Source organism: Bacillus rossius, chromosome 13 (genome assembly GCF_032445375.1).
Source record: "Bacillus rossius redtenbacheri isolate Brsri chromosome 13, Brsri_v3, whole genome shotgun sequence".
Taxonomy (NCBI): domain Eukaryota; kingdom Metazoa; phylum Arthropoda; class Insecta; order Phasmatodea; family Bacillidae; genus Bacillus; species Bacillus rossius.
The window spans coordinates 31742241-31769860 of record NC_086340.1 but is presented as its reverse complement, the minus strand read 5'-3'; the positions used below and the strand labels follow the sequence as shown (position 1 = coordinate 31769860).

The 27620-nt window shown below is 35.9% G+C and overlaps 1 protein-coding gene across 2 annotated transcripts in view; it reads left to right on the top strand.

Annotated features, from left to right (window-relative positions):
- LOC134538430 (ATP-binding cassette sub-family G member 1-like) overlaps window positions 1-27620 on the top strand; it is a 270817-nt gene that overhangs the window by 161516 nt on the left and 81681 nt on the right. For both annotated transcript variants that reach the window (XM_063379754.1, XM_063379753.1), the window contains exons 4-5: window positions 22551-22743; window positions 27249-27394. In XM_063379754.1, the coding sequence (XP_063235824.1) occupies window positions 22551-22743; window positions 27249-27394 (339 nt within the window). The remainder of the gene's footprint in view (window positions 1-22550; window positions 22744-27248; window positions 27395-27620) is intronic.

Here is a 27620-nt window from a genome sequence, read left to right as displayed (position 1 = left end):
CTCTTCCAGGGACCTCAACAGAGAACATTTCACCGTCCCTTAGGATTTCCGATAGTGAGACAGCTTACGTAAAAAGATGCAATGTTGCTACACGTGAAAAGATACCACAAAACATTTCGTCGAAAGACTTAACACCCAGTAAAATGCTGTGTGATATTTCTCCAGTGCCCTTGGTAACGAAAGCTAAATTAGTACGACGAAGTGGTAAACCAGCACATCTAACCAAAATTCTCAACTCTCCTGAAAACCTAGCAGTGTTAAAGGAGAAGAAAAAAAACACGAAAAGAAGAGCAAGAAAAGAAATTGAACAAAAGAGCGGAACGAGAAAAATGCAAAAAAGTAAAAGAACAAAAACAAAAAGAGAACAAAAACAGGCCAAATTTCACATCAGGAGGACACATCATGCAAAAGAAGAGGAAAATCAATTTTTCTACGAGAAGAGGAAGAAGAAATAAAGGAAATTCAAGTCTGCCTCATTCATCGGAAAGTGAAGACAGTTCTAAATGATGAAAGTGAGGATGGTCTACCAGAAGAGTGGAATGAAAATGAATGTGTTGGTTGCGGAGAAGATTATAACGAAACACAAAAGTGCGACGAGTGGTTTTAGTGCGTAATGTGTCATTATTGGCTTCATGAAGGCTGCAGTCAATATGAAAATGTGTGTCACGAATGTGGAAAAAATTTACCAAAAGGAAGGCGTAGGGCAGAGTGAATATTTTATTTGGAAACATAATATTTTAATATTTAGATTTTAGTTTGATTGATAGTTAACTGTAATTTTAAATGGAGTTTTCCTTTTCAGCTGAAATTTGTTACTAAAATAATATTTTTACTATTGTTTTAAAATCATATTTAATATTTTGTTACTGTCCCTAGCAATGCCTTTATTGTATTAAAAAAGTTTAAAAAGTGAAGTTTTGTATTTAGCAAACTATGATTTTCTAATAATATTTTATAATTCCTGGTCCATCTATCCCATACCACGTGGACCATCTCACCCATAGGACTGTGGGATAGATGGACCATGCAACCTTTTTTTTTTTAAACGGGTTAAAGTTATACAAAATATTCAGATTCAACAAATTTATGTCCCAAAACGTAAAGGAAACTTCACTGCGCTTCATTTGGACTAATAATATATGTCGTTGAACACAAATATTCAGAATAATATATAAAACAAAAAACATGGTCCATCTCTCCCGGAACTACCCTATTTGAAGTAAGAAGCCTAATAATAACCTTATCCATTGAGGTATCCAGTGTAAAATTAAGAGCAAGTTGTGACTTGTCAGTCGGCTTCCAGAGCTGGAAGAATGAGGTCATGTTTACCGTGTCTGTCGCGCATCATGGATAGAGACCCGGAAAATTCGCGGATTTGTCTGCTCTCAGGGTAGAATTGAACCATATGTGTGCTCAAACCAAGTTTGCTTTCCCACTGGTTGTATTTTTAGTAAAAAAAAAATTCTATCTTTGTTAATTTGAACTACCTAATTGGCTTACTTCTCTCCTAGCTGGAAATCGTTGGCTCACGGCCGTGGAGGGGCGAGTCCAAAAAAAACTGCTGTCAATAATGAACACAGTGCGAGAGTGTGAAGGTTTACATTCTAACTTGCGACTTAACAAATGCGCGAAATTTCTGTATCTCTAATATGTAAGGACTAGAGACCTGTAAAATTCGTGATTTCAAATACCTAAATGATAGACTCCATGATCCCCTATGCACTCGTGCAAATTACATCTACTGATTGGTTACCGACTCGTAACACATGTGGACTGGAATGATCGTGATTCGCTAATTCTTCTGTTAAAGATTTTTCATTGGCCCAGAGTCCTTTAGATAAACTGTGGCCCAATCACTGAAGCAAAATAATGTTCAAAAGTATTTGGACTCTTTCCTATCGCGAAATGAATCCGCGAATTTTACAGGTCTCTAGTAAGGACATGTATTTTTCGTGAAACATCTGAGTGCTCTTTAGATTGCACTTTAGATTACCCGCGCCAGCCGTTTTTTCCTTGTAACTGGCAGCCGTGTGCGAGAGAAGCCATTGCCACCTCTGACCAGGCCAGTCAGGACGAGTTTGCCTCCGCACAAAATGGCCGCGATCAGTATGCCGACAGAGGACCTGCGAAAAACTCGACGAATTACGAAACACAGACGATGGATGATACAATGTTTCGACACACAGCTTCTCTCGAAATCTTTTCGTGAAAAATACATGGCCCTACAAATAATTGATTTCTAACAACACGTTAACATTAAGATTTGGTTGAGAAGAGTTGACCAGAGAAATGGGTCCATGACTTCCTCCTTCATCACGACAACGCGCCGTGCCACAAATCTCTTCTGAGCGGCGAGTGTTTGGCCGGCCACATCCAGAAATGTTTCCAATCATGAATCAACATTAGGATAGGTGCGCAGAGACTATTTTGAGTGAGATTAGTTCAAATATGATGTTATTATTTTTTTATATCTCGAAAATACAAAATACGTTTTTTTAGCAGTTCCTTAATAGTAAATTTACTGTGACAAATATTTTGCACTTTTACTTTAACGATTGTGTGTACCTACAAATACAGTATACCAAAGGGGGAAAACAGGAAACTGATAAATTTAACACTTGATGTACGTGTGATTTCTTCTATAGAACCAATGTAAAATTTAACACGTTAGCTCTTGTAATAGCAATTGTACATTTGCGTATTTTTACCGATGCCTGTATAGCACAATTTCGTTTTCTAGAAACATTAGTGTAAAATTTTACTTCTTTTGAAAAAAAATTGTAAAATTATTAAATATTTGTATATGTATTTTAAGGATTTTTTTGCAGTGTAGCAAGTCGCATTCGTTATTACATACGTCACTTCATGTGCACCTGTTTTATCGCGGTTCGCACATACATCGCTTCGCTTAGCGCGTGTTCTTTTCAACAACATTCTCATTAGGCAAACAGCCACTTCTTCCTTCTGCACGGTTCTTGGGCACGCAGACGTCTGTTTTCGTGACAGTACGTCTAAATTGTCCAAATACTGTAAAAATTATAGTTTACAAATGCAATCGTTAAGAAAATTTACGTTTTAGTCGTGTGGTTTTGTAAAACAAAGTACACATTATACATATTTACACAAAAATCAAGGGCACTAAACTAGAATACATGCTTCCGTTAAACTACATGATTCTTCACCTTACATTGCAATAAAAACGCGGAAAATAAAAATACTAAATATGTTACATTATTAAGTGTATTATTTTTATCATAATACTCTGTAGTTTTTCAAACTAACCTAATTGTAAAATATCTTCAATTCACACAAAGTAAATTTACTATAACCAAGTATCTGCAAAAATACAAATTCATATTGACAAAATCGCACTAAATTGACATATGTAGGCCTATTTATGAATTGTTCATAAAGCTATAGCCACAAAATCGGAGAAGAGATATTCTTGGAGGAAGTACAATTTTACCCATTCCTACGTTGTGTGAATTTACTGTATATTCTTTGAAAAATTACGTGGCTTAATTTACGATAGGCTAGAATAGAAAAAAAACTTTTTGCTGCTTTAGTGACTGGACTAAAGTTTGTCTGGAGGACTCTGAGCCAATGACTTACCTTCAAATAAGGTGTGGCGTATACAAGCATCGCAGTTAACAGGTACCACGAGTCAGTAGCCAATGAACATGTGTATTTTTCCCGATTGCGTAGAGGATCGCGAAATCTATCCTAGAGGTCACTGAGACAGCGAATTTTCAGTCCGCAGCCACTAGTGGTATCTTTGCACTTGTATTAGGTATATAAATTTGTATACCACGGAGTAATAATACATCAAGAGCGATGACATATTCAATAAATCATTGCAATTGTATGTTTAAAACGTAACTAACATCATTGGAGACACTGCTATATATATTTTATGTGTAAAAATAGACTATTATTTTTACACTGAAGTCAAACTAACCGATAATTGACTGAAAGTGGTTTTTTTCCTGAAAATATTTGTTCTAGCTCAGATAAATATTATCTGTAACTACTAAAATTTTATTTCACACAGAAAATATGGCCACCAAACGTAGGGCCAATTTAATTCAAAGAAAACATTTTTTACATCGTCAAATTTATAAGTTTATTCAAATTCATAATTTATCAGGATTTCTAGCCACGAGAATGGTTTTGTCTAATAGTCTTATTGCTGCAGTCAGGAGAGATTTACTGGTGTTGCTTATCTCCGAGTCAGACAACACGGGATGATTTTGGACTTAAGGTAAAAATTCATGATACAAAATTGATTTTCCGCAAGTGGGGAAACGTGACGGACTTTGGAAGGTGGGTATTCTCGGGGTTTTCCTGTTTCCCGAATTCGCATCGATTCACTACCCGTAGTACCCGATCACGTCGATGGCAACGATATATTTACATAATTCATATGCAGAAGCCAATGCGCACGTTACATTTGCACGCACGAACTGAGGATTGTGCAGTGTATCCCTTAGGTCATTGAACCCGTGAAATATGCTGCCAACTTCTAGGACCACCCACCAGCAATTGTATATTTTATGCTTCCAATAAAAAACAGCAAACATATACTCCACGTAATAATTATCACACTCGTGCAATAATGAGCTAATCGAACCACAAAATTGTTTAAACATCACACGGGTTTAACACCAAGTTAATATTTATTGAAAAACAAAATAATTATAAGGATTTATATTCATGGCTGAATTAACAGCCAACCGTCTATATGCGCGAATATTTATCGTTCGAAACGTTAATAAGAGACGCGTCATTTCAAGGTTCTCTGTTCCGTAATAAATACGTAGCAATAAATTATTTCGTATTTTTTGAGGGGTAATGAATACAAAAATAAACGTGATACTTCGCACTAGTTTCTTTAGACATAAAGAGTAGGCTACTATTAGTTTGCAGTATAATTACTGGCGCCTATTGTTTTGCTAGATTATTATTATCAGGCAGTTAGCAATAAATTTTTATTTTGTGCACCACCGTTAATTTTAATAAAGTTTATAGTAATATGTGAATGGGGCTCCTCCTACTGGCTTGTGGTTGTGGTGTCAGTTGTGTCGACCGCCATCCTGGATTGTAACGTCACGGTGGCCATTTTAATGTCAAAATACCTCAAAATTTCCTAAAAATTGCTCAAAATTCCTAGATGTTTCGTTTTTTATGTAAAAATTCCCGTTTTGAAGGAAACTTTCCCGTTTTATTCCTCAACGAATCAAAAATTTGGAATTCGAAAAATCTCAAAAGCCATTTGCCTTAAAAAACAAAAAGAAAATTTCCAATTGAGACTTAAATTTCCCATGGGCAAGCCTCCAATAAGCCTCTGGCGGGGAGCTTTTGACCTTGACCATAAACTTGAAATCTTTCATTTTTAACCAAAGAATTCCGAAAAATTTTACAAAACATATAATATACTTTCTTACGTCACACCCACCATTTTGTATTCCTGAAACACTCTTGGCTACTGACTGGATGTGTTTGGCCACCTACTGGACATGCATTCCTGGCCACTAAATAGACTTGGCTGACAACCGACTAGGCGTATCTTCCCATTAACTTGATATGTTAGCCTTTCCAACCAGCTGGTCATGCGTGTATGGCCAACTGATTGATGTGCACGATCACTGACTGGACGTAGCTTGTTAATCGACTTACATGTTGAAATATGCTGTAAACAAATTTAAAATCATGCAAAGAACTCGCTTTGTTTTCTAAGAAGACTGCAGACATCGAGAAACTTTAGTACTTTGTTTGTTTTTTGTACTTGTAGAATTTCTGTGACAATTTTATTTGTAATTTTGTTGTTTATTATTGAACCTGGCATGCCAAGATGGTGTACAACACGGTAATAATTGAATACTGCACTCTAACGGGTAAAAATTGAACTAATATGTCTATAGCACACTCTAGCAGAACTAAAAAACATGAGTCGGATTCAAGATGGTGGCCTCCAGCAGACGAAAACAATATGGCTGTTATGACTTCATACAGGCTGACGGAATATCTGCCTTTGCATTAGTGGCGGGGGGAGGTCTATCTGCCAGTGGCTTCCGTGGAGGAAGGATCCATCTCAATTTTTAATCATACGCCCCTGATGGGTTCAAACCAAGGACTCTATGGTGCAAGTAGGTTTTATTAATCAAAAAGTTTTATCAAATTAATTTGTAAAAAAGTAATAAAATAAAAAAATCGCACTTACGTCATGAATCTTAGAGTCTTCGGTTCAAACCAGTAGAAAGCAAAAATAAATAATCCTTCCTCCACGCAGGCTACCAGCAGGCTAACTAACGGTCCACAGGCCATTTCTGTCCCCCCGTAACCGGACAGTGCGGAAAATACCAACCAACCAGTGGCATAGCCAGGATTTGTGGAAGAGGTGAGCCGAAGGAAGCTATAAAAGTATTTTTTAATAGGCCTGTTTTCTTTGATCCTCGAGAAGATGGGAAGGTGGGGGTTAGTACTGGTAGTGTGGAATATTCCTCGATAAGAAATCCTTCTCCAGAATTTTTTTTTTTTTAAATAAGAAGCTTTAAAGCTACTCTCTAATTTTGCATATGCATTGCCCATAAATTTCAATCTGGTTTATGAGTTGCATTATCAATACTAATATTATAAATGCGAAAGTAACTCTGTCTGTCTGTCTGTTTGTTACCTTTTTCCGGCTGAACGGCTGAACGGATCGTAATGAAATTTGGCAAGGAGATAGATTATATCCTGGGGATGGACATAGGCTATATTTTGTCTAAAAAAATAATCTTTAAACGGGTTAAAAAAAATATATATCTTAATTTTATGTAATGTGTGTCATAGATATACAAACTGTTAGTGTCATTCCTCTATGCCTGCCGTGCAATAGCTTTCAAGCCATTACGTTACGTTTTTATATTGTAAGGAACTAAGTAGAGAGAAAGAAAAAAATAAAGATCTTGACAGTTTGTAGTGTCGCCATATTTGTTTCAATTTTCAATACCGTTTTTGTATATTACAATTTAAATTGCAGAAAAAAATCATGTTTCATAAACACATAAATAGTGAGTGTGCGTCATTTCTCTATGTCCACGAGGTCTCGCCGCGTCAATTTTCTCCTTGGAGCGAACCCGTCCGCTTAATTAAATAAACAGCATTTATCGTTGAATAGATTTCATGATTTATTTCATGAAAATCTGCTCTCATAAAAAAGTAAGTTTTATAGACATTCAATAGGTCTCTCTCTCTCTCTCTCTCTCTCTCTCTCTCTCTGAAGATCAATCTATGAATCGTTACAAATTTATTTCCTCTATTTTTTTTTAGTTTGATTTGATACAATATGATATCACTAAAAATCAATTTCTACCCCTTCCTATTTTCATATCCACATTACGAAGTTTCACTTCTTCCGCGCGGTGGGACTCCACGCAATATTTTTGCATGCAATTAAAAACTATTTTTTAATGATGCCAAAGAAGTATAACTTCTCATGCGCGTACCTAAGTACACGCACCCATTTTTTTTATTTAATTTCTTCTATATATATTTTTTTCTCTCTACCTAGGGCACTCATAATTCTTTTAAATTTCACGCTTATGTTTTCAATGTCATTCTAGATGTACAATTTTTTTTTGTCACATTGGTCATTATTTATACTTTGTTTAGTTTTGTAAACATACGTAATTTAGGTATTATGACAAATAATAAAATTAGTTACACTAACATTCTTAGGTTTTTATTGTGTGGATAGTTTGAAGTTTAATATTATGTAGGTATGTAAATTCTTAAACTTATAAATTTCTTCGAAATTTATTCATAGGTTGGCAGGGCCTACTAATATTTTCTATTTGTCAATATTGTAATTTTTTTACAGTACCTACTTATTTGCAAGGAGTTTGGTGTAGTGTTTATAATTTATCTGCTGAGCGTCAAGAGTCTTAGGGCTGCCGAGACCGAAGACCAGAAATATTTATCAATTATGGAATACATTGTTGAAAAATTTGAATTTTACTATTTCAGGAAAGTTAATTTTTATTAATTAGAATAGTTACGTGTAATTGCCATCTTCCTTTATTTCATATTAAACATTATGTTTGGTTGAGTGTGAGATAGTTTTATTTATGTATGTTTTAATTTCATTTAATTTCTTATATATATTCTTACCTACCTACTTCTATTAAATTTCAGGCGGATGTTAACATTGTCATTCCAGTTGTATAAACGTTTTTGTCAAATTAGTTGTTATTTATACTTTTTGTTTCATTTTGGACTATGTTTTTTTTACTTAATACAAAGATTTGTGGTGTGCACCTGCAGGGAGTGATATCTCTATTAATTTCTATACTCCTTTGGATAAGCGGAATATTGCCACCACAGTTTTACATATAAACAAATCCTACAAATGTTTTAAACATTATGACAAATAGAAAATAGTTTCAAAAACATCTTTTTTTTGTGTGTATAGTTTGAAGTTTAATATTATGTATGTACGTAAATTCTTAAACATAGAGTTATTTATTAATTTATTAATAAATTATTCATAGGTAGGTAATAAGTTTTTCTATTTGTCAATATTGTTATTATGGTAGATAGGAGTACAGTAAATGCCTACATTCTTATATTCCTTTATATCTCTTTCGATTTGGAGTGTTTCCGAGCCATTCGGGGTCCTCAACAATACCCCCTCCCCCCCGCCAAAACCCCCCCCCCCCCCCCAACCCAGGTGGTTAAAGCCCCAAAATTTCGAAGTTTAAATTTTTTTTAAATCTTTCTCTTTCGATTTTAAGTGTTTTCGAGTCATTCAGGGTCCTCGAACCTCCCGCTCCCCCCCCCCCCCCCTCTCTAGGAAAAAGCCCCAAAATTTCGATAATTTTAGGAATTTCAAATATCTATTCTTTCGAGATGGAGTGCTTCGAAACATTCGAGGTCTTGAACCTCCAACCACCCCATCCTCCCTTCCACAAAAGTGAAAGCCACAAAATTTCGAAAAATTGGAGGAAATTGTATTAAAATTAAGTCATTACGAACTAAAGTGTCAGGGGCATGGTGGAACTTTTACCCAAAGTCGACTTCCCACCCAATTTTGAGGGAGGGGGGAAATGCAAAACCCCAAAATTTCGAAAAATTTCTTAAATTTAAGTATACTTTTTTACTATTTGGAGTGTTTCCGAGCCATTCGGGGTCCTCAAACTACCCTCCCCCCACAAGGAGTCAAAGACCCAATAATAAAAAAATTTCCCAAAATTTCTAAAACCTATTCTCTTTCGATTCGGAGTGTTTACGAGCCATTCGGGGTCCTCAACATCACTTCCCCCCCCCCCCCCCCTTCACAGGGGTCAAAGCCCCAAAATTTAGAAAATTTCAAAAATCATTCTCTTTCGATTTTTAGTGTTTCCCTGCTATTCAGGGTCCTCAAACTAACCCCTCCCCCTCTGGGGACAAAGCCCCAAAATCTCGAAAATTTCAGGAATTTAAATACTTATCATTTCTTTCGAGATGGAGTGTTCCGAACCATTCGAGGTCCTGAACCTCCACCACCCCCCCCCCCTCCTCCATTTTCTCAAAAGAGAAAGCCACAAAATTTCGAAAAATTGGAGGAAATTGTATTAAAAATAAGTCATTACGAACTAAATTGTCCGGGGGATGGCGGAACGTTTACCCAAAGACGTCTTCTCCAACAAATTTTTGGTAAGGGGATTGGGGGAATGCAAAACCCCAAAATTTCGAAAAATTTCTTAAACTTAAGAATACTTTTTTACTATTTGGAGTGTTTCCAAGCCATTCGGGGTCCTCAAACTACCCTCCCCCTACAAGGAGTCAAAGACCCAATAATTAAAAAATTTCCCAAAATTTCCAAAAACCTATTCTCTTTCGATTTGGAGTGTTTCCGAGCCATTCGGGGTCCTCAACACACCCACCCCCCTCAGGGGTCAAAACCCTAAAATTTAAAAAATTTCAAATATCATTCTCTTTCGATTTTTATTGTTTCCCAGACATTCAGGGTCCTCAAAATCACCACTCCCCCTCTGGGGACAAAGCCCCAAAATTTCGACAATTTCAGGAATTTAAAATATCATTTCTTTCGAGATGGAGTGTTCCAAACCATTCGAGGTCCTGAACATCCACTTTCCGCAAAAGTAAAAGCCCTAAAATTTTGAAATATAAGAATATATATAATTGGATGTTGGCATGTATGACGTCGATAAACTCTTACACCGTTTGACCGATCGCCATGAAATTTGGCACATCGAAGTGTTTTTATCATGATGAAGGTTTTTATGCTATCCATTTTTTTGTAACTCGCCGCTAGATGGCGCTGTAGCGCATCAACTTCTAAACCTTTCAACCGATCACCATGGGTAAACAGAAAATCATAGGTCACAAATACACAAACAGTAATCATGTGTCATTTCTTAATGTCCAACACACTGGACATATCGCTATCCATTTTGCTGTAACTCGCGGACAATATATCACCCGGTGTTCAGCCCGGGCAAAGCCGGGTACTGCAGCTAGTTATTTATAAAAGAAAACTTCAAGAAAAGGGGAAGGGGGGTCTTTGGCCCCTTTCTGCTCCTCCCTGCCTACGTCCTTGCAACCGACTGCTGAATTAAATTAAATAACACAAGTCTGCCAATTGTTTCAAAATTTATATTTTGTAAAAAACACTTTCCAGCTTCTACAGATAAAATATACGTTTAACTAACTAGCAACAAAACCGACTTCACTCGGATGCGATCTTCTAATGTGGCACCATTTATATTTAATGAGTAAGTAGTTATAAGTATGAAATTCGCGTAAGTGTCCGTTATTTTCAAAAACGATATGCCCATAACTAAAGAATTTCTTTGTAAACAATGTCGACAGCTTTTTATTTTCTCATAAGAGAACAACAACAACACCAAAATTGTTTAGAAGTAACACGTGAAATGGCTACATGTAGCTAGCTGTCCATGTGAAAAGCACTAAACGCTCAAACCTATTCATGGTTTCTGTGGGTCATCCATAGAAGATAGACATATGCCATCACCTACTTTTCTGTAAGCCTTTTTAAGACCCACAATTCTGAAACACAATAATTTGGTGTATAATTCATATTTAAGTCAGCGTAAGTCATATAAGCGCCCTAACGGCATCATTTCACGAAATCTTTGAAAAATATTTGAATGTATTATTAAGACGAAATATTCATATTCTCGTAAATTATAACGGATACCACATCAAAATACATTGTGTATTTTAGAAGAAGTGAACAAACATGCAGAAGAGGATAGCGACTTTCTACTTAGTTTAATATGGTTTAGAGATGAAATACTCAGTTTCTTTATCCTATGTTCTATCATGAACAAAAATGACGTACCGTAAATTCCGTAGTTTGTTGATACAGTTAATGCTATACATGATACAAATGCCACTTTAGCTAACCTTTTCCCAGCTAATGATATCCTGGTATCTATATAGAGAAATAAGATTGGTCCAAGGTACGTATGTAAGCTTGGGAGGATGTGATTATCACGCGTACTGTAATGCCGAAAATTTGAATAAATCTTTGTAAAAATCCACATGTTGGATACTAATATTCTGTAAGAAGGTGCTAATAATTTTCGCGAAGAAATAAGAACTCCCTTTAGACTGCAAACCATCACGAAACACACAGGATGGAACAGTGTTTCTAACACACCTCTAGACTCTATTTTTTATTTTTTTTTTTTTGCGAAAAACACAAGCTCTTGGTCTTAAGACCCCAACCCCCCCTCCCCCCCATAGAATCTCTTTTGTGCGTGGCCTCTATGTGCATTGTTGTAGTTCTAGGTCAGCTCACTAAAGCTACTGTTGCTTCTATTTGTATTTTGGACAATTAAAAAAAATTGATTGAATATGATACATAAATACACGACTCAAGAGGCTTCAATGTTAGTGATAGTACGGTGCAGTTACATTTTTGTATACATAAGTTACATGTTTAACTGTTTAAAAATTTATATAAACCTGGAATTTCAGTTTCTGATAGTCAAGAGGCTTCAGAATAAAGCGAGTAGGAATGCTCAATTGACGTATCGCAGGCATGTGGCCTCGCCATAACCGATTGTTTGGCGTCGTCATAGAAGTGCAAGTAGAACAAATATAGCGCTAAATATTAATGTAGCTACGCCACTCTCTTCTTCATTATTACACATTTCGTAACGTTCTAAGCGTAACCCTTTTTTCATACGCTAATTTTCGTTACGCTCTGAACACGCAATCGCATCGACTTAATCCAGCAGCTGTTAAAAGTTTCACTTTCAAAAATTCAGTTTTTGTTAGTGACCGGAAAAAATACGCGGATTCATTGAGCGATAGGCTAGAAGCTAAAATAGTTTACCTTCATGCTGCTTCAGTGATAACGCCAACGTTTACCTAAAGGAGTGTGAGAAAATTAAAATTCCTTAACGAAAGCGTAATGGAATCACAAGAATCCTTGTTAATGCCTTCGTCTTCCCGGGCACGCACACGGTGCGCAAAGCTTCAGAGAAAAAACCACAAGATTTGTAAAACTGCTCTCCGAGTTAGGTCTGTTTACGAAAAGCATTTAAGAATGTGCTGAGGGTTGGTGAGTGGTTCTCTTTCCAGATTTTTTTTAAAACTGTATTTTTGATGAGTGAGAATGGCTAATTCGCGTATTTTCAAAATAATTTTTAGCCATGAAACACCCGGTACAGATTCTTGAAAGCAACCAAGGGACTTGCGATACAGCTTTATCTTCATTTCTCTGCCAAATTATGTTTTGGTTACCACTCAATTCTAATGCATAACGAGAAAACTATGCGACAGTCAGACCCTTGCGCTTAGAGGCGATGCCGCGCTTGAAGTACCAGCGAGCTTCGCTCTTATCAATTACACCTCACTAACACAAATATAACTCTGACAGGTGACAAGAGTCAGTAGCCAAGGAGCTGGTGTATTTTTTTGCCGAGTACGTAGAGGATTGCGAAGTCTTTTCTAGATGTCTTCGAAACCTTTCTAATTTTTTTTCGTGTAAACATATTGGCTCTCGGTATACAGAATAAGTAGAAGTAATTTCTAGAATGTAACTGAAGCCGACTGGAACAGAACTGTGTAAACTCGGTGCTGCCATTTGTGGGAGTCTCAGGAATTGAAAAAAATGGCTGATCCGCGTGATTCATACGTATGTATTAACTTCCGCGAACACCGGGGGATGTACTGGCGTATTGGTGAGCCAAAACAATCTTAAAAATAGTACAACCATACTTTAATATTTTAATATTTAAGGTCACGAAAAAAATACAACTTAATTAAAATTGGTTGTCTGCAAAGTCGGTTTACGGACGATAGTTTAACGTGACAACGTCATAACAAAATATTGATGAAATGATTGCATACTTTTATAAATAAAATTGAATCATTTTTATTGAATTATCACTATTTTGTATGGATACAAAGAATGAGTGAAATGAAATCTAGAATTTAATTGATAAATTTACTTTTATTTGCACTCATTAATTCAAATATGATTATTACTTTAACGAAGAGATTATTTTAACTATAACTTTTATACATGTTTGCTATTTAACTTCTTCCAATCTCTGTTATTCTGTTAAGGATAGGACGATGATAGGAAAAGTAGGAAACGAATAAGAGTGTTTCAAGTTTAATGTACCTCGAAAAAATCGATGGTTGTTCCAATCGAGTGGAAGAGAGATAGATGCGGCGCAAGCGTACAATGAGTGTAACGGGACACAACGTAACGGGACAATGTGCGTAACGAGACCTTTTTCGTGCGTGCAGTCGGCGTTCATCGATTTATTAGACGTCACGTCCAAATACGCAATATAATTTTAAAAATCCTTATTTAACACTGAAATGTTTAGATAGCGCAGTGTTAGTCATACTGTAGAGACACAACAAATTGTTACCCTACATATATTTGACGGCATGAAAAATAAAATAATTTCGTTATGAAATGTTTACTGTTAAATCTTAAATGTTGACTCAGCTAAATAAGGTTAAGGTTTGTTCATAGAAATTTATTTCATACTGATTTCTGTTGTTTAAGCAAATACAAATATGCATACATATTCAGTATTATAATATGTGTTTAAAACAATTTAGGTTAATTTGGTTTTAATATTTTGATTCGACTGCAACAATTATTTTGAGAAATACTTAAAAGATAGTGCCGCTTTCGTAATGCCATAGAGAACCAACAAAATTAATTCTTCATATATTTGCGTTATGATTTTTACAAACACAGTTTTTCTGGCTAATAAATTATATATATTTTTCATGTTGCGATTATACATTGTTATGGCTATTAAAGTTTACAAAATGTATTTCAGAATAGTTTCGCTACCATAAGGTTTCCTTAGGCAGACCAATACAGCATAGAAAATCACCTGATGTTCAAGAAAGTTAATATATTCGGGTGCATGTTAACATACGTGGGTCCGCCATCTTGAAGAGTTCGTCTCGTGGCTATAGAAATTTGTCTTTGGACTTTCAACCTGTTCAAGTTCCGTTGTGTAATGCGTGCTTATTTTATTGCATTTCTCAACGCACCTTAAATAGAAAAATAGGTTTTCCGTAATGTCTGTTTACGGACGATAGTTTAGCGTGACAAAGTCATAACAAAACATTGATGAAATGATTGCATACTTTTATGGATAAAATTGAATCATTTTTATTGAATTATCACTATTTTGTATGGATACAAAGAAGGAGTGAAATGAAATGTTCTATTTTTATTGATAAATTTACTTTTATTTGCACTCATTAATTCAAATATGTTTATTACTTAAACGAAGAGATTATTTTAACTATAACTTTATACATGTTTGCTATTTAACTTCTTCCAATGATAGGAAAAGTAGGAAACGAATGGGAGTGTTTCCAGTTTAATGTGTCTCGAAAAAGTCAAATCGATGGTTGTTCCAACCGAGTGGAAGAGAGATAGATACGACGCAAGCGTACAATGAGCGTAACGGGACACAGTGTAACGGGACAATGCGCGTAACGGGACACTTTTTCATGCGTGCAGTAGGCGTTCATCGATTTATTAGACGTCACGTCAATAACCTTAAAAACGCAAGCAATATTGGTTCCAGTCTATGGGGAAATGTTACAGTGTTCAGCGTTGAGGTATTCACATGTAACGCGTTCGGTACGCCTGTTGTTCGGCCAGCCCTGAGGAATCAATAGTACAATCTTGTTGAACACAGTATAGTAAGTTTTAAAAAGGGGAAAATGTTTTACTGTTTTCCCTTAAAATGATTAATGGTCGTATATTTATCACGCTCGACATTGATTTAAAGAATTCTACTTTTAATTTGGTGTTCGCGTTTCGTATATTCAGTTTATTTGCAACATGGGAACACATGATTTGGCTCCTAACCCAGGTTAAATGCACTGTTAGAAATTACAGTTAATTTACGGTCATTTCAATTCTTCATAATTTCAAATAATTGAATCTTCATAGAAACTACGTCGTACATAATTATTTTTCTGAATTCTGCGTTTCGTTCTAAACAAAGGTAAACACAAATATGGAAAAAGTAAGAGTATTTTAACTTTGGACTTAACCAGTTTTTTTTATGTTTTGTAACTATTCTAAGAATATAATTTTGGATTCATGTTCAAAGTAAGTGAAATCATTGCCAGCATATTTACCAAGATAGCCGTAAATTGACGAAGATCCCAGGATAATTTGTAACCAACGTTCTTCGTGAATCAAAGGTCCAAATTTTTAACAGTATGTTTACCCATCTCTGGCGATTTCTGAAAGATATTATTTCGTCGTAACTCACAATGTCGCAAAGAACCCGCATCCGATTCAGGTCTAGCGATCTTGATTGATGTTTTCCATGATTTACAAGTATCAGTTCCAACAAATAATCCAATGGCTCCTTTCAATATCCATGGTCCGTGCTGTCGTGTGTTACGGTATCTATGGCTGATGTCTCTATCGACAATAAGTTTAACAAAAACCTGTATGAGTAGCTCGGAGGCAAAAGACACTATGTCCACTTTTGGACAAAATGCACTACTAACCATAAACTCGACCATCGATTGACCAGAGACGTAGCCGGGGGTGAGTTCCGTGTGGTCCAGATAACTCCCTCCCAGGACCAAAAACAAAACAAAAAACAAAAAAAAAACAAAGATAGAATACAATTATTAAACAAGTTTAACAAAGATTATTTTAGAAGGATGATATTAATCCAACACATTAATTTCATCCCTCCTCAATATGGCCAGTCGAATTTGTGTGTATAATCAGTACCTGTGACAGAAGTGAAACTTATTTGGCAATTCAAACCTCAACACGTAAGTATATCGTAAGGGTTAAAACGGCAGAGAGAGAGAGAGAGAAAGAAGCAAATTTTCTAAATAAACATGGATAACAAAATTACTACTCACTTCAAAATAACTACTCAGGATATAAATAATAATTTATCAATCATTATTTGTAGAGTGGAAATGATAATAGAGCTAAGTGCCAAAAAGTTGTTTTTAAGATATTTAATAAAAACTGTCCCTACATCCCATTTATGTTTTAATTCATTTCAAAAATAGTATAGCATATCTTAGTCCACACATTGTTATACTGAACAAGTTAACAACGCATTGGTATTGCATAGTTTAGAGAAATACACCTACAAATTATGTTAAATTGGAAAAGAGCTAAGCACCACAACAAGGGCCCTGCAAATGGTGCTATGTGCCACAAGTTGTCTGTAAAAATAATGACCGAAATTAGACTAATAGTTTACAGATTATTGTTTCGAAATATATTTTTTATTTATAATAGTATACCCAGCCCATACATAAACACGATAATGTGCACATAAAATACTTACAAACACTAATGTTAAATTACACATGTTTAAATATTGGCAAAGAGCTAAGTGCCACAACACTTTTCCTACCAAAGGTGTTATGTACATAAGCTAAATGAGCTAAGTGCCACAGTAATGTTTCTTTATTGTTGACAGCAGATTACACTATGAATAAAGACATATACATTATCACAAATAAATTCAAGTAAAAGGATTTATGTTCGTAGATTTTAGATTGTAGTACTGTGCAAAAAATAAACCATTTGAATGTAACATCTCAGAGGTGGCAAAACTCTTATTATAGATTGTGTTATACACCAACATGTTTACTGAAGTGAAACCCTGGCTGTACATCACACTGTAAATGTTTATGAACAAACACTGCGATAAAAGTCTTTGTTTTCTTCATCGACATAGTGAATCATAGTCAGAAAGTCCCGTTTTTTAGCTTCAGGCAGTGACACACTCGCTGGTAAGCTGGTGAATTCGGTGGATACAATGTCTGCAACTGAAACACCTCTGTTTACAACGCGGCAGGTTTCCCACCCTTCGATGTCACCAAAGTTTGTTTTATACTTTACAATTGCAGCATTGTCTTTTGTTACACGTAGCCAAGCCGCCTTAGATATCTTTAGTTGCGAAGTGTTTATGCATTTCTTAGCAGCTTCGTTGAAATCAAGAAACTTTCCCTCCATATTCAGCACACGAAATGGTCTGGATGGTCTTGCTGTCCGTATAACATTTACAACATCCTTCACGGTCTGTGCCTTCGAACACTTCCACCGTTTTTCTATAAGTGCAAAATCCCTGTCTGAAGCAGAAAAACTGTGCCCCACCATAAGAAACTTGTGATCTATACAGTCAAAATGTCCTGCAGCAACCAGAAAAATATACAGAAACAGTAGCATTCGGTTTTAAATTTGACCGCAGCAATTGTCACTCCAAACACATAACTTTTTTTTTGTACATTTGAAGAGCTCAGGGTCATTTATAGTACGCAAGAGACAAGACGCCATCTGATTCCCTCCCCGCGATGATTGGCCTTCATGCCATACACACATTATCCCATCTGAGGTATCAGCTATATGTATGCCAAAGTTATAACAACCTAACTGACGCGAACAGTACATGTTAGAGTGGGTTAGCTTAGGAATTTGAAAAACTTTTTATAAGTCCATTAAGAGTGTACATGTTTCGCTACCAGGTAATGTGCTGCTGATGAAGTCATTCTTCATAGTCATGAAAGCCTTTTCACTCTTACGATGATGTAATTCCAGTTGTGTTTTCGCTGTCACCGCATCAGCTTTGTCTTTGACTTTCATTATCGCATTCAGCCTATCACACGTTTTACAAGTATCTACACGAGGTTGCCTAAAACATACACTCGGGAAGTCTTTTAAGAAAACCTTGCGATAAAATTTATAGGTCACATGACTGTCAGGATGTTGTATTTTAAATGAAGTGAACAATCTGTTTACATTCAAATCGCCACTTATGTACTCCTTGTCAGACTTTTTTCTGTTGTAATGACTTTGTTCTCTGGGTATACGATTAATGTGTTCTCTAACCATAACCCTATCTTGAAAGGTGAATTTACAGGTTCTTGAGCCACCACGTTTGTCTTTGTAAACAGAAACGCCTTCCTTTTTCTTTCTTACTAATGTCGCAATCTTTTGTGACGAAACACCAAAAATGTTCATAAAGTTGCTTTTACACATTCTACCATGGCTTCCTTTTCCATCAGGAATAGTGAAACTCACTGTTGTTTGTCTTCGACTCTCACATTCATAGTTGTACTTACCATGCCGGCGTCTTTGTACCGGCAGTATATCTATTAATCCCATTAAGTAGTTGCCTTGTTCGTTCATGTTTAATGCATGGTAGCCTTCAAACAACCTGGTTTTCATATCCACCAGTTGTTTGCATTCATAACGACATTTACACATCACCTGAAAATTAAAGCAACAGTATAAGCTTCGATATTATTCACATAATATAACCTGCAACAGAAACATAACATTTTTGCTTTAGCTGTGACATCACCAATATAAAACTGAATAATGTTAAGTAATACTATTGTTAGTGCCATGCGCAAGAGGGGTTAACTCCCCCCCCCCCTTTTTACAAGCTTTTATTTAGCTTCACCTGTCCCGTTGTCTGTAATCAAATCTTGCAAGTTAAATTTGATCCACTTCCCGGTTTCTGATTGAGTTGAAATTTTGCATACATATGTAAATCGTGTGACAATGCAATATTATAATGAAGATAAAGCATAAGACTTTAAGCTAATTTTTTTTTAATATAGCACCCATATTGTAAAGTTGTTTTGTATATCTTCATAAAAACACACAAACAGTACACAATAGTAACACAAGATGCCACAAACATTGTACGAAAATAGTGCTTAGAACATTACTTACAACATTGCCAGGTGGACTCTTTGCTGGCATTTCCTTCTTATTTTTTGTAACGTAAGACATTCCACGTATACGTGCAGCATGTTGCTTTGCTTTCCACGCCCCTGGTTCTTGTTCTACTGCAGTAAACACACTAACATTTACATTGTTTTCTTCTTCCGCCTCCATTTTAACATACACATAAACAAACTCTCACTGCACAAATGGCTGCATCACCTTGTGTAATGGTAAAAAAAGGCACTTAGCACATTTAGCTGTACCACTGGGCTTGACATACCACCCATGCCATATATGGCTGTCAACTGCAACTACTAGGAGTATGATAGGCACTTAGTTCATTTAGCTGGGCACTGGCCTTGGCAGTTAGTTTACATAGCCACGAAAGAACAACTTTTTCAGTTTTGGGCACTTAGCTCTATTAGCATTTCCACTCTACATTTATTGATTAACAATAAATATTTCTCACTGTTAAATACACCATAAAGAATTTTTTGACGTGACAACGTCTAATAAAGCGATGAACGCCGGCTGCACGCACGAAAAAGTGTCCCGTAACGCACATTGTCCCACTACGGATGTCCCACTACGGATGTGTCCTGTTATGCTCATTGTACGCATGCGGGGCATCTCTCTTCCACTCGATTGGAACAACCATCGATTTGACTTTTCAATCATATTTTCGTCGTTTGAATGATTAATATTATGTAATTTAACGATCGTCCACCGATTTTCAGCACAATCGGTATGATTATTTAAAAGTAATGTTGAATATTCAAATACGTTTTTAACGAACAATGATGTTTTACAGTTACACATAATAATTCAAATTACACCCGGGATCTTTAGCACAATGTTTTAAAAAATATTGTAACACATTATAAATAAGTTTGGTGTATTTGGGATGCGTATTTGTTATAAAATCGTGTTATAAAAACGAAGTTGAATTTAGTATAAACATGGCAGCCTACTAGCAGCCGACAATATATTTTTAATTTCCCGCCTACCACTATAAGAAATAAACATGGCGAACTACATACATTTTTAAAACTTCCACACACAAAACAAAATTTTTATAAACATATATATAACATCTAAAGTGTTGTTTCCAAAATTGCCTCGTGCCATGCGATTAGCATTGCTAACTACCAATTCAAAGGTTGACGGATCGAATCCAGGCCGCTGCGATACCTTCATTTTTGTACTTGTAAAAATTAATACGGCTCGCGCGACATTACAGAAGTAATAAATATATTTGAATTAATGAATGCAAATAAAAGTAAATTTATCAATTAAATTGTAGATCTCATTTCACTCTTTCTTTGTATCCATACAAACTAGTGATAATTAAATAAAAATGATTCAATATAATTCATAAAAGTATGCAGAGGTAGATTTTATCATACAAAAGATAGAAAAATTTCTTCCTCAAAGAATATATTATTTTTAATGCCTAAATGGTTTGGTTGCAAAAACCTATTAGGGCTCAGTCTCAGGCCGAATATGATATTTCATTTTCTTCTGGATCAATCATTTCAATAATGTCATCAATGTTTTGTTATGACGTCACTTTAAACTATCGTCCGTAAACCGGCTTTACAGACAACCAATTATTTTTAGTAAATATGAAAGCTAGTATTGATTATAATAAATTATTTTTAATTTAATTTTATATTATGTCTAGGTTAGATGTGATAGAGCATCCTATTGGACTGATTTTGTAGTTATCATTGAGTTAAAGTGCAACAGATTCTACCAATAGGCTATGAAGGCATGCTGTAATGCTTTCATAGGCATTGATTATGTTCTGATACCGAATGAACGAACAATGAGTAACATGTCCGCTTCTCCGCGATGTGTAAACTAAACGGCACGGACTTACATCACGGTAATTCTTTACATTATAACTATATTGTTACAAAGTGAAAATAAAAAAAATAATCATACCACTGAAGGGATTTGATTAATCAATTATTAACTATCATATACTTAGTTGGACTTAACATATTTACAAACTCGTGGGCTCATAATTATAATACGGTGTGTGATTTAGTTATTCAACTAACAATTCGTGACAAATAATTACCCTGTCACTAAACCGTGAAAAGTATCATATCAGAAAAATAAAATATTTAGTTACACAGATAAAACTACACTCAAATAACTCTGTTTAACAATAATGAATTACACAAGTGATTAAAATAATACGTACTTGATAGAACACCATTTCCTTGCGGCTATGGCCCGTGGCACGGTGCACAACAATAAGCTCAATCCCCCTTTGTGTAGACCTCTGCCAAAATACTCCCTTACTAGATGCCAGCAAGTCTGGTGGCGTTAGGCGCAGGCGGGTCCCTACCGCCGCGACCCGCCTATCCCTGCAGCATGGCGGGGTTCAACCTGAGCCGGACGCCGCCACGTGGAGCGAGTTCTCTGCACCGTCCGCAACCTATTAGCGTCAGACATCGTTTAACAACAATGTTTGACGGAAACGTTGCATTAAAAATTCTGTCTTGATATTTTACTCCCATCGCGCCAAAAAAAAAAAAGGTTTCACGTCTCAATTTATATAGTGTGTCCTATTCTACAATCCCAACTCCCTTTTTCACAAAATCTGGCTACAGCCCTGGTCCTTTTAAAGTGGCACACAACACTTCAGATCTACGATATGTCATAAATACACTATTTTCGATAGTTGTTTTAATAAGTGAGTTACTCTGGGGCAGCCTTCTTTTCACAGACGAGAGAGCCAAAACCCGAAGTTTCCCGAATTTCATGTTTTTTTCCGCATCTTAAATTTAGCTATCCTAACAAAATCAACCGTCCACAATGTTTTAAAGTATTTATAATGTAGCTAACCTAACCTAATTGACAATTAGTATCCTTTTATCAACACCGCCATATTTATTTACAATGAACAAAAAAAACCGAAGATGCACGATCGGTAGAGATCGGAAAAATTCGCGGATTCATTCGGCGATAGGCTAGAAGTAAAATACATATACCTTTTAGATGATTTTGCTATTTGCTTTCTGTTCATCTGTACGAATCTCAACCAATTATAAACCCTCAACCAAAGAAGGATCGAATCACAGACAAACCATCTGAGACGACTCACAAGTCAGCAGCCAATGAACTGGCGTTATTTTCCCGAGTGTACAGGGGAATGTGCAGTCTATCCTGAAGGCTAATGAAACCGCGAATTTTTCCGGTCCCTAACGACCGGGCGGTTGTCTCTCTCGTCTGCGAAAAGAAGGCTGCGTGGAGGCATGGTGGAGGCGTGCTGGAGGTGCCTGGTCTGTCCCCGGCGGAGCAGGAAGACCGGGGTGCGCGGCTCCGTGGCCAAGGTCCTGGCGTGCCGGAGGGAGGCGGCGGCTGCCGGGAGGCTGGCCCGCTACATCACACAGGACGACGACCTGTGGCCGCTCTTCAGCGTGCAGGAGATCATGCACCTCGCCGCCAACTTCAAGCTCGGCTACAGGACGTCGCACAAGGTCCGCCAGATACTGGTCAGTGCGCCCGCCAACTGTACATCTCGCCAACCTTTGCATAAAAGTCATGAGGACTACCGACAGAAGCGAAAACTTTTTCGCAATATTTACGAATTTTTTTTTAATTTTTTTCACAAAACAAATGTGTTCTATCACGTTACTAAAATAACTCCTAAATTACTACTCAGTTTTCTTCGTTACTCAAACTATATATATGAGAATATTAATATATTTTATATATATATATACACATACACACACATAAACGTCACGTGCCCATGTTGATAACGACTTACATGAATTTACTCCCTAGAAGTTTTTTCTTCACCAATTTACAAGATTTTGATGTGTTAAAGACTTAGCTCTCGTGGGCACAGCATTTGGTGGAAGTAATATCGTGAACGCCATGCGAGTCGAGGAACGGAAATGAAACATGATGTTTCCATGTGTGGCGGATGGCGCGAAACAAAATTCACAAAGACAAAGAGAACCTTTATAGTATTAACTGTTTAATGAATTTTAACAAAACGAGAAGGCCCAAAGTCGGGGATTAGTATTTAATTTAAGTCCTTAACCGTCCTAAATATATATATAATCTATGCAATAACGCTTTCCTCTTAGCTGATTTCTTACTGTAGAACATACCTTTTTTCTAAGTAAGTCGATGTGATTCGGTCTCTCGACTGCCGGCTGGTAGTCATAGAGAGGAGTGCGCGGAACTAATGTGACACAACCATCAAAGCAACGCAAAGTTATACATGTTTGCAGTCTACCTTGCAACCAAAATAATCCGCGAAATTTCAGAGTCTCCACCTAAAAACATTTATGGGACGTTTCCCATGAAATCATGTCATTTCTCCTAAATGTGGTTAGGAAAAAGTCAAATTTATAGGAAATCAAGCGTTTTTTTTCTTCGGCAAATTGCTCTTACAATTGTGTAGGTTCATAGATTCTGTTACATTTTTATGAATATAAGTAAATATTTCTTACAGCGTGAGGATGCTAGAACAATGATTTGATGTAGAATCAGTGGTTACCAACCTTGAGAATCCTGCGATTCATCTAACTGTCAATAGGTTTTACCAAGGCCCATTGGCGTAAACAAGAAAAGAACACAAACAAACATGAAAAAAACAGAAACGTACATTACTAGCTGTGTTACCCGTTTCCACACTGGATGGTAAGATTTTTAACAGAGAATGTTTTATTTAAATTAGAAGCATGAAATTTTGCATAGTAGTTTCTTTATAACGTAGGTGAGCATTAAGAATTTTTTTAAAACTCATTCTCTAAGGGGGTTAAATAGGGGATGCAAGTTTATATGGAAGTTTGTCGTTTTTGAAGTTATAAATATAGACATTTAGGTTTCTGTTTATAAAAATAGTTGTATCAGTTTTTTTGATAATTTATCAAAAAAGAGGTTGAAATAATTTCCCATCGAGCAAAAGGCGACAAATTATGGTCAGTATAACAGAAAATAGAAACAATGACTTGACAACGTAGGCCATTGTCGTATAATTGGATTAAACTATTTTAAAAAGGAAAATAATTCACAGCCGCAATGAGTGAAGCGAATTAAAGCAGAGTAAACGGTGAAAATATATTACCAAATAAATAGGAACAGGGAAAACTTCACGACTTTTCAGGGCAAAAAATAATGTATACGCAATAAAAAAAAACATTTAAGTGGGTCCTGCTTGATTTTAAATTATTAGCAGACGCCATTAACGAGTTGAATAAATTGAGAACTTGTTTTTCCTCGTTTCGAGAGCAAAGCTACAGAAACTTTCAATACTTTAAAACCAAATTGGAACCTGCTTCGCAATGTGTGAGAAAGAAAAATAATATTGCATTTTATAGCTTGTTTTGCTAAACGTCAGAATTGAAGCGGATTTTATCTGTTTAACGTTGAATGTCATGGATACACAAGTGCTTCAAGTTGTTTACGTAAATGTTAAAAGTTATAAATACAAAAAGGCTACACGTTTTCTCAAATCTCAGACATGGTGGCATAAATTTAAAAATCATCAAAAAATTTGCTCACGAATCTATTCTCTTAAATTTTCTTTGACTGCAAGCAACATAAAAAAATCCTTATTTAACAAATCTTACAGTAAACAGTAGTTTCACTGATAAAAACTGGGCAAGTGGATTTTAAAAAAGTTGTTCTAGATATATAATTATAAATGCTCATCTGAGAATAAGCTTCATGGTGCGTGTAATTAACGCATATAAATTGGCAGACCTTTCAACTTTTGCAGGAAGGATACTCTTTCAGTTCAAACGGAATGTTCATAAATGCAACTATATTGGCTCTCTACAGTGAAAACTGATTTTCACAATGATAACCAGACAAACATTGCGCCTCGTGATTTCTCGTAATTGACCTAACATAAAACAGTATCTGCTCTTCATTAAGTGTTTCACATTCAACAAAAAATAAATCCCCACACATTATTAAACCATGATCTACAGGAAATAATAATACTAAAGGTAGCCTGTGTACTTTATATAGTGTGGGTGGTTTATTTTTTAATTTGTAAAAACGTTCTATTAAAAAACACAAAAACTTGAATAAACATATGAAAATAAAAATTAAATTTAAAAAGTTTTAAATATGCTATCAGCGAAAAAAAACACTGGTTAATTTAATATCTCATCACCGTTTAACTATCCAACCAAAAGCCTGGTAAAGTTTCTGTTTATTTTAGTTTTTAAGTTTTAGGCCAATTACCAATATGGACTGGTCAATACTTTTACGGATGGCGGGACAAAGTGCAGGCGGTTGTAATTTTTTTTTTTTGTAAATGGACATGAATATTCATGAAAAATTCACGAAGTTTGTAAATTATTACATTTACTAGAAAAAAAAATGTTTCACAACAAAACAGTATTCGCAGTAATACTGGTCTCAGATTTTTACCCGGAAATTTATGCTTCGTGTTGTACCAGTACCTCCAATAGTTAAAGTTACTTGCAAACCCCTGAATAGCTGTCAGTATTAACAACAAAATAAAGTCGAATTGTTGAATGTTTGATTAAGTTTTTCATGTGTTAAAAATATGTTTAAATTAAACATCAATTAAAAAATAAACTTATGTGCCAATTTTCGAAATATATACTCAGTATTTTATCGAAAAACGTATTTCATATATGCAAAAATAGCCATTGCATTGTGTTTTACAAAGATACAATAGAATCTGGTGGTATTAGAAACTATTTCTTGGCAACTCGTTTTACAATGAATCTTTTGTAAATGTTAAGACAATTTTATTTCGTTGCACATACTTCCTTTTGTGATTTAGATATTTTTCTGTATAACAAATACTTACAGAGGCTTGGTTTATAAACCACGCAAAAAACCCAAGAAAACAACAAACTCAAGACGCAATAAATAAAAAAATAGATGCTTCCAAAAACGCAACTCAAGTATTGGCCGACTTTAAACTTTTTGCGGTTCAGCTTTGTTTTTGTCTTCTATATTTGAAGTAAATTTTCTGAAAAAGGTTTATTGAAGTCAGTTTTTTTTTGCCACGCATCACTTTTTTCCACTAAAGTGGAGAAAAAATCATTATTTATGAAAAAAATCCCTTAAAGAAAATTTTTTTCTACTATTTACAGTTGCATGTGGTTATGTTAGTGACATCTTACGACTTGAGTTTTATAAAAACTACTGCATTTTTTTTGCGTTGATTGCGTGTGGGGTTTTTGTGCCTTCCGCGGTTCTTGCGAAGTTTATAAACACAACCAAATTCACTCACGGACCCCTTTGAGGTTAGCATTTTCTTATCAATATTTTTTATATCCCAGAGCATTTCTTGTTCTTTACCACCCTCCCCAGCATGTGTCTTTGAATGCCACCGTCTCTAATGACATCGTCGTGGATGAAGCTTTACGTTCGCCTCAGACCAAAATTTAAATCAAATGATGGCCGTTGCTATAAATTCAAACCTTTTGTTTAAAATCAAATAATATATTTTTAAATTTAACATTTAAATTTGAGATCAGCTAATTTTGCCCTTTTCTCATTGTGATTATGTATTAATAACCGTAGTCCATTCTTCTCCATTGCTAGAATTATTTAAATAATATATCATTCGATGTTTGCGGACACCGTAAAGTGTGTCATTTTACTTATGCAATGAATCATTGTAGTGAAGTAGCTTGGCTTCTGGGTTGTAGCCGTGTCCTTGGAAAATAATTCACGAACGTTTCGGTCGACAGTGCAGTCGCCATCACCATGTCGACCAAAACTATGGCGAATTATTTGCCAAGTTTTTGTCGACATGGTGATGGCGACTGCAATGTCGACCGAAACGTTCGTTAATTATTTGCCAAGGACACGGCTACAACCCAGAAGCCAAGCTACTTCAGACAGTGGCCGTGAAAGCCTGCGAACTTTATGAATCATTGTAGTATTTACATGTCACATAGCTGAAGGATATCTTAATCAAGTTGAGACAGTACAAATGCCTGTAAGAGTTTGTAATGTTGCCTGTCGATAGCGCATGGTTTCCTCGCAGATCGACGACGTGCTCAAGGTGATAGGGCTGGACCACGTAAAGGACACCAACACGGAGAGGCTGTCCGGAGGACAGAAGAAGAGGCTGTCCATCGCGCAAGAGCTGCTGGACAACCCGCAGGTCATATTCCTCGACGAGCCGACCACGTGAGTTCATCTCTCAGGAACACTTAACACGTAGAGTCTCGATTATTTCTCGGCCAGCGAAGTAGACTTGAAGCAAATACACATAACACATAATGAGTCTGAATTCGACCGAAACATTTCAGCTGCAGGTTCCTCACGTCAAAAATAAGTCGAAAAAATTCGACATGACTTACAGTCCAAAACGCTTCCTAAGGTTTGTATAAAAGTCTTTGAAGTTGCCGCTGAA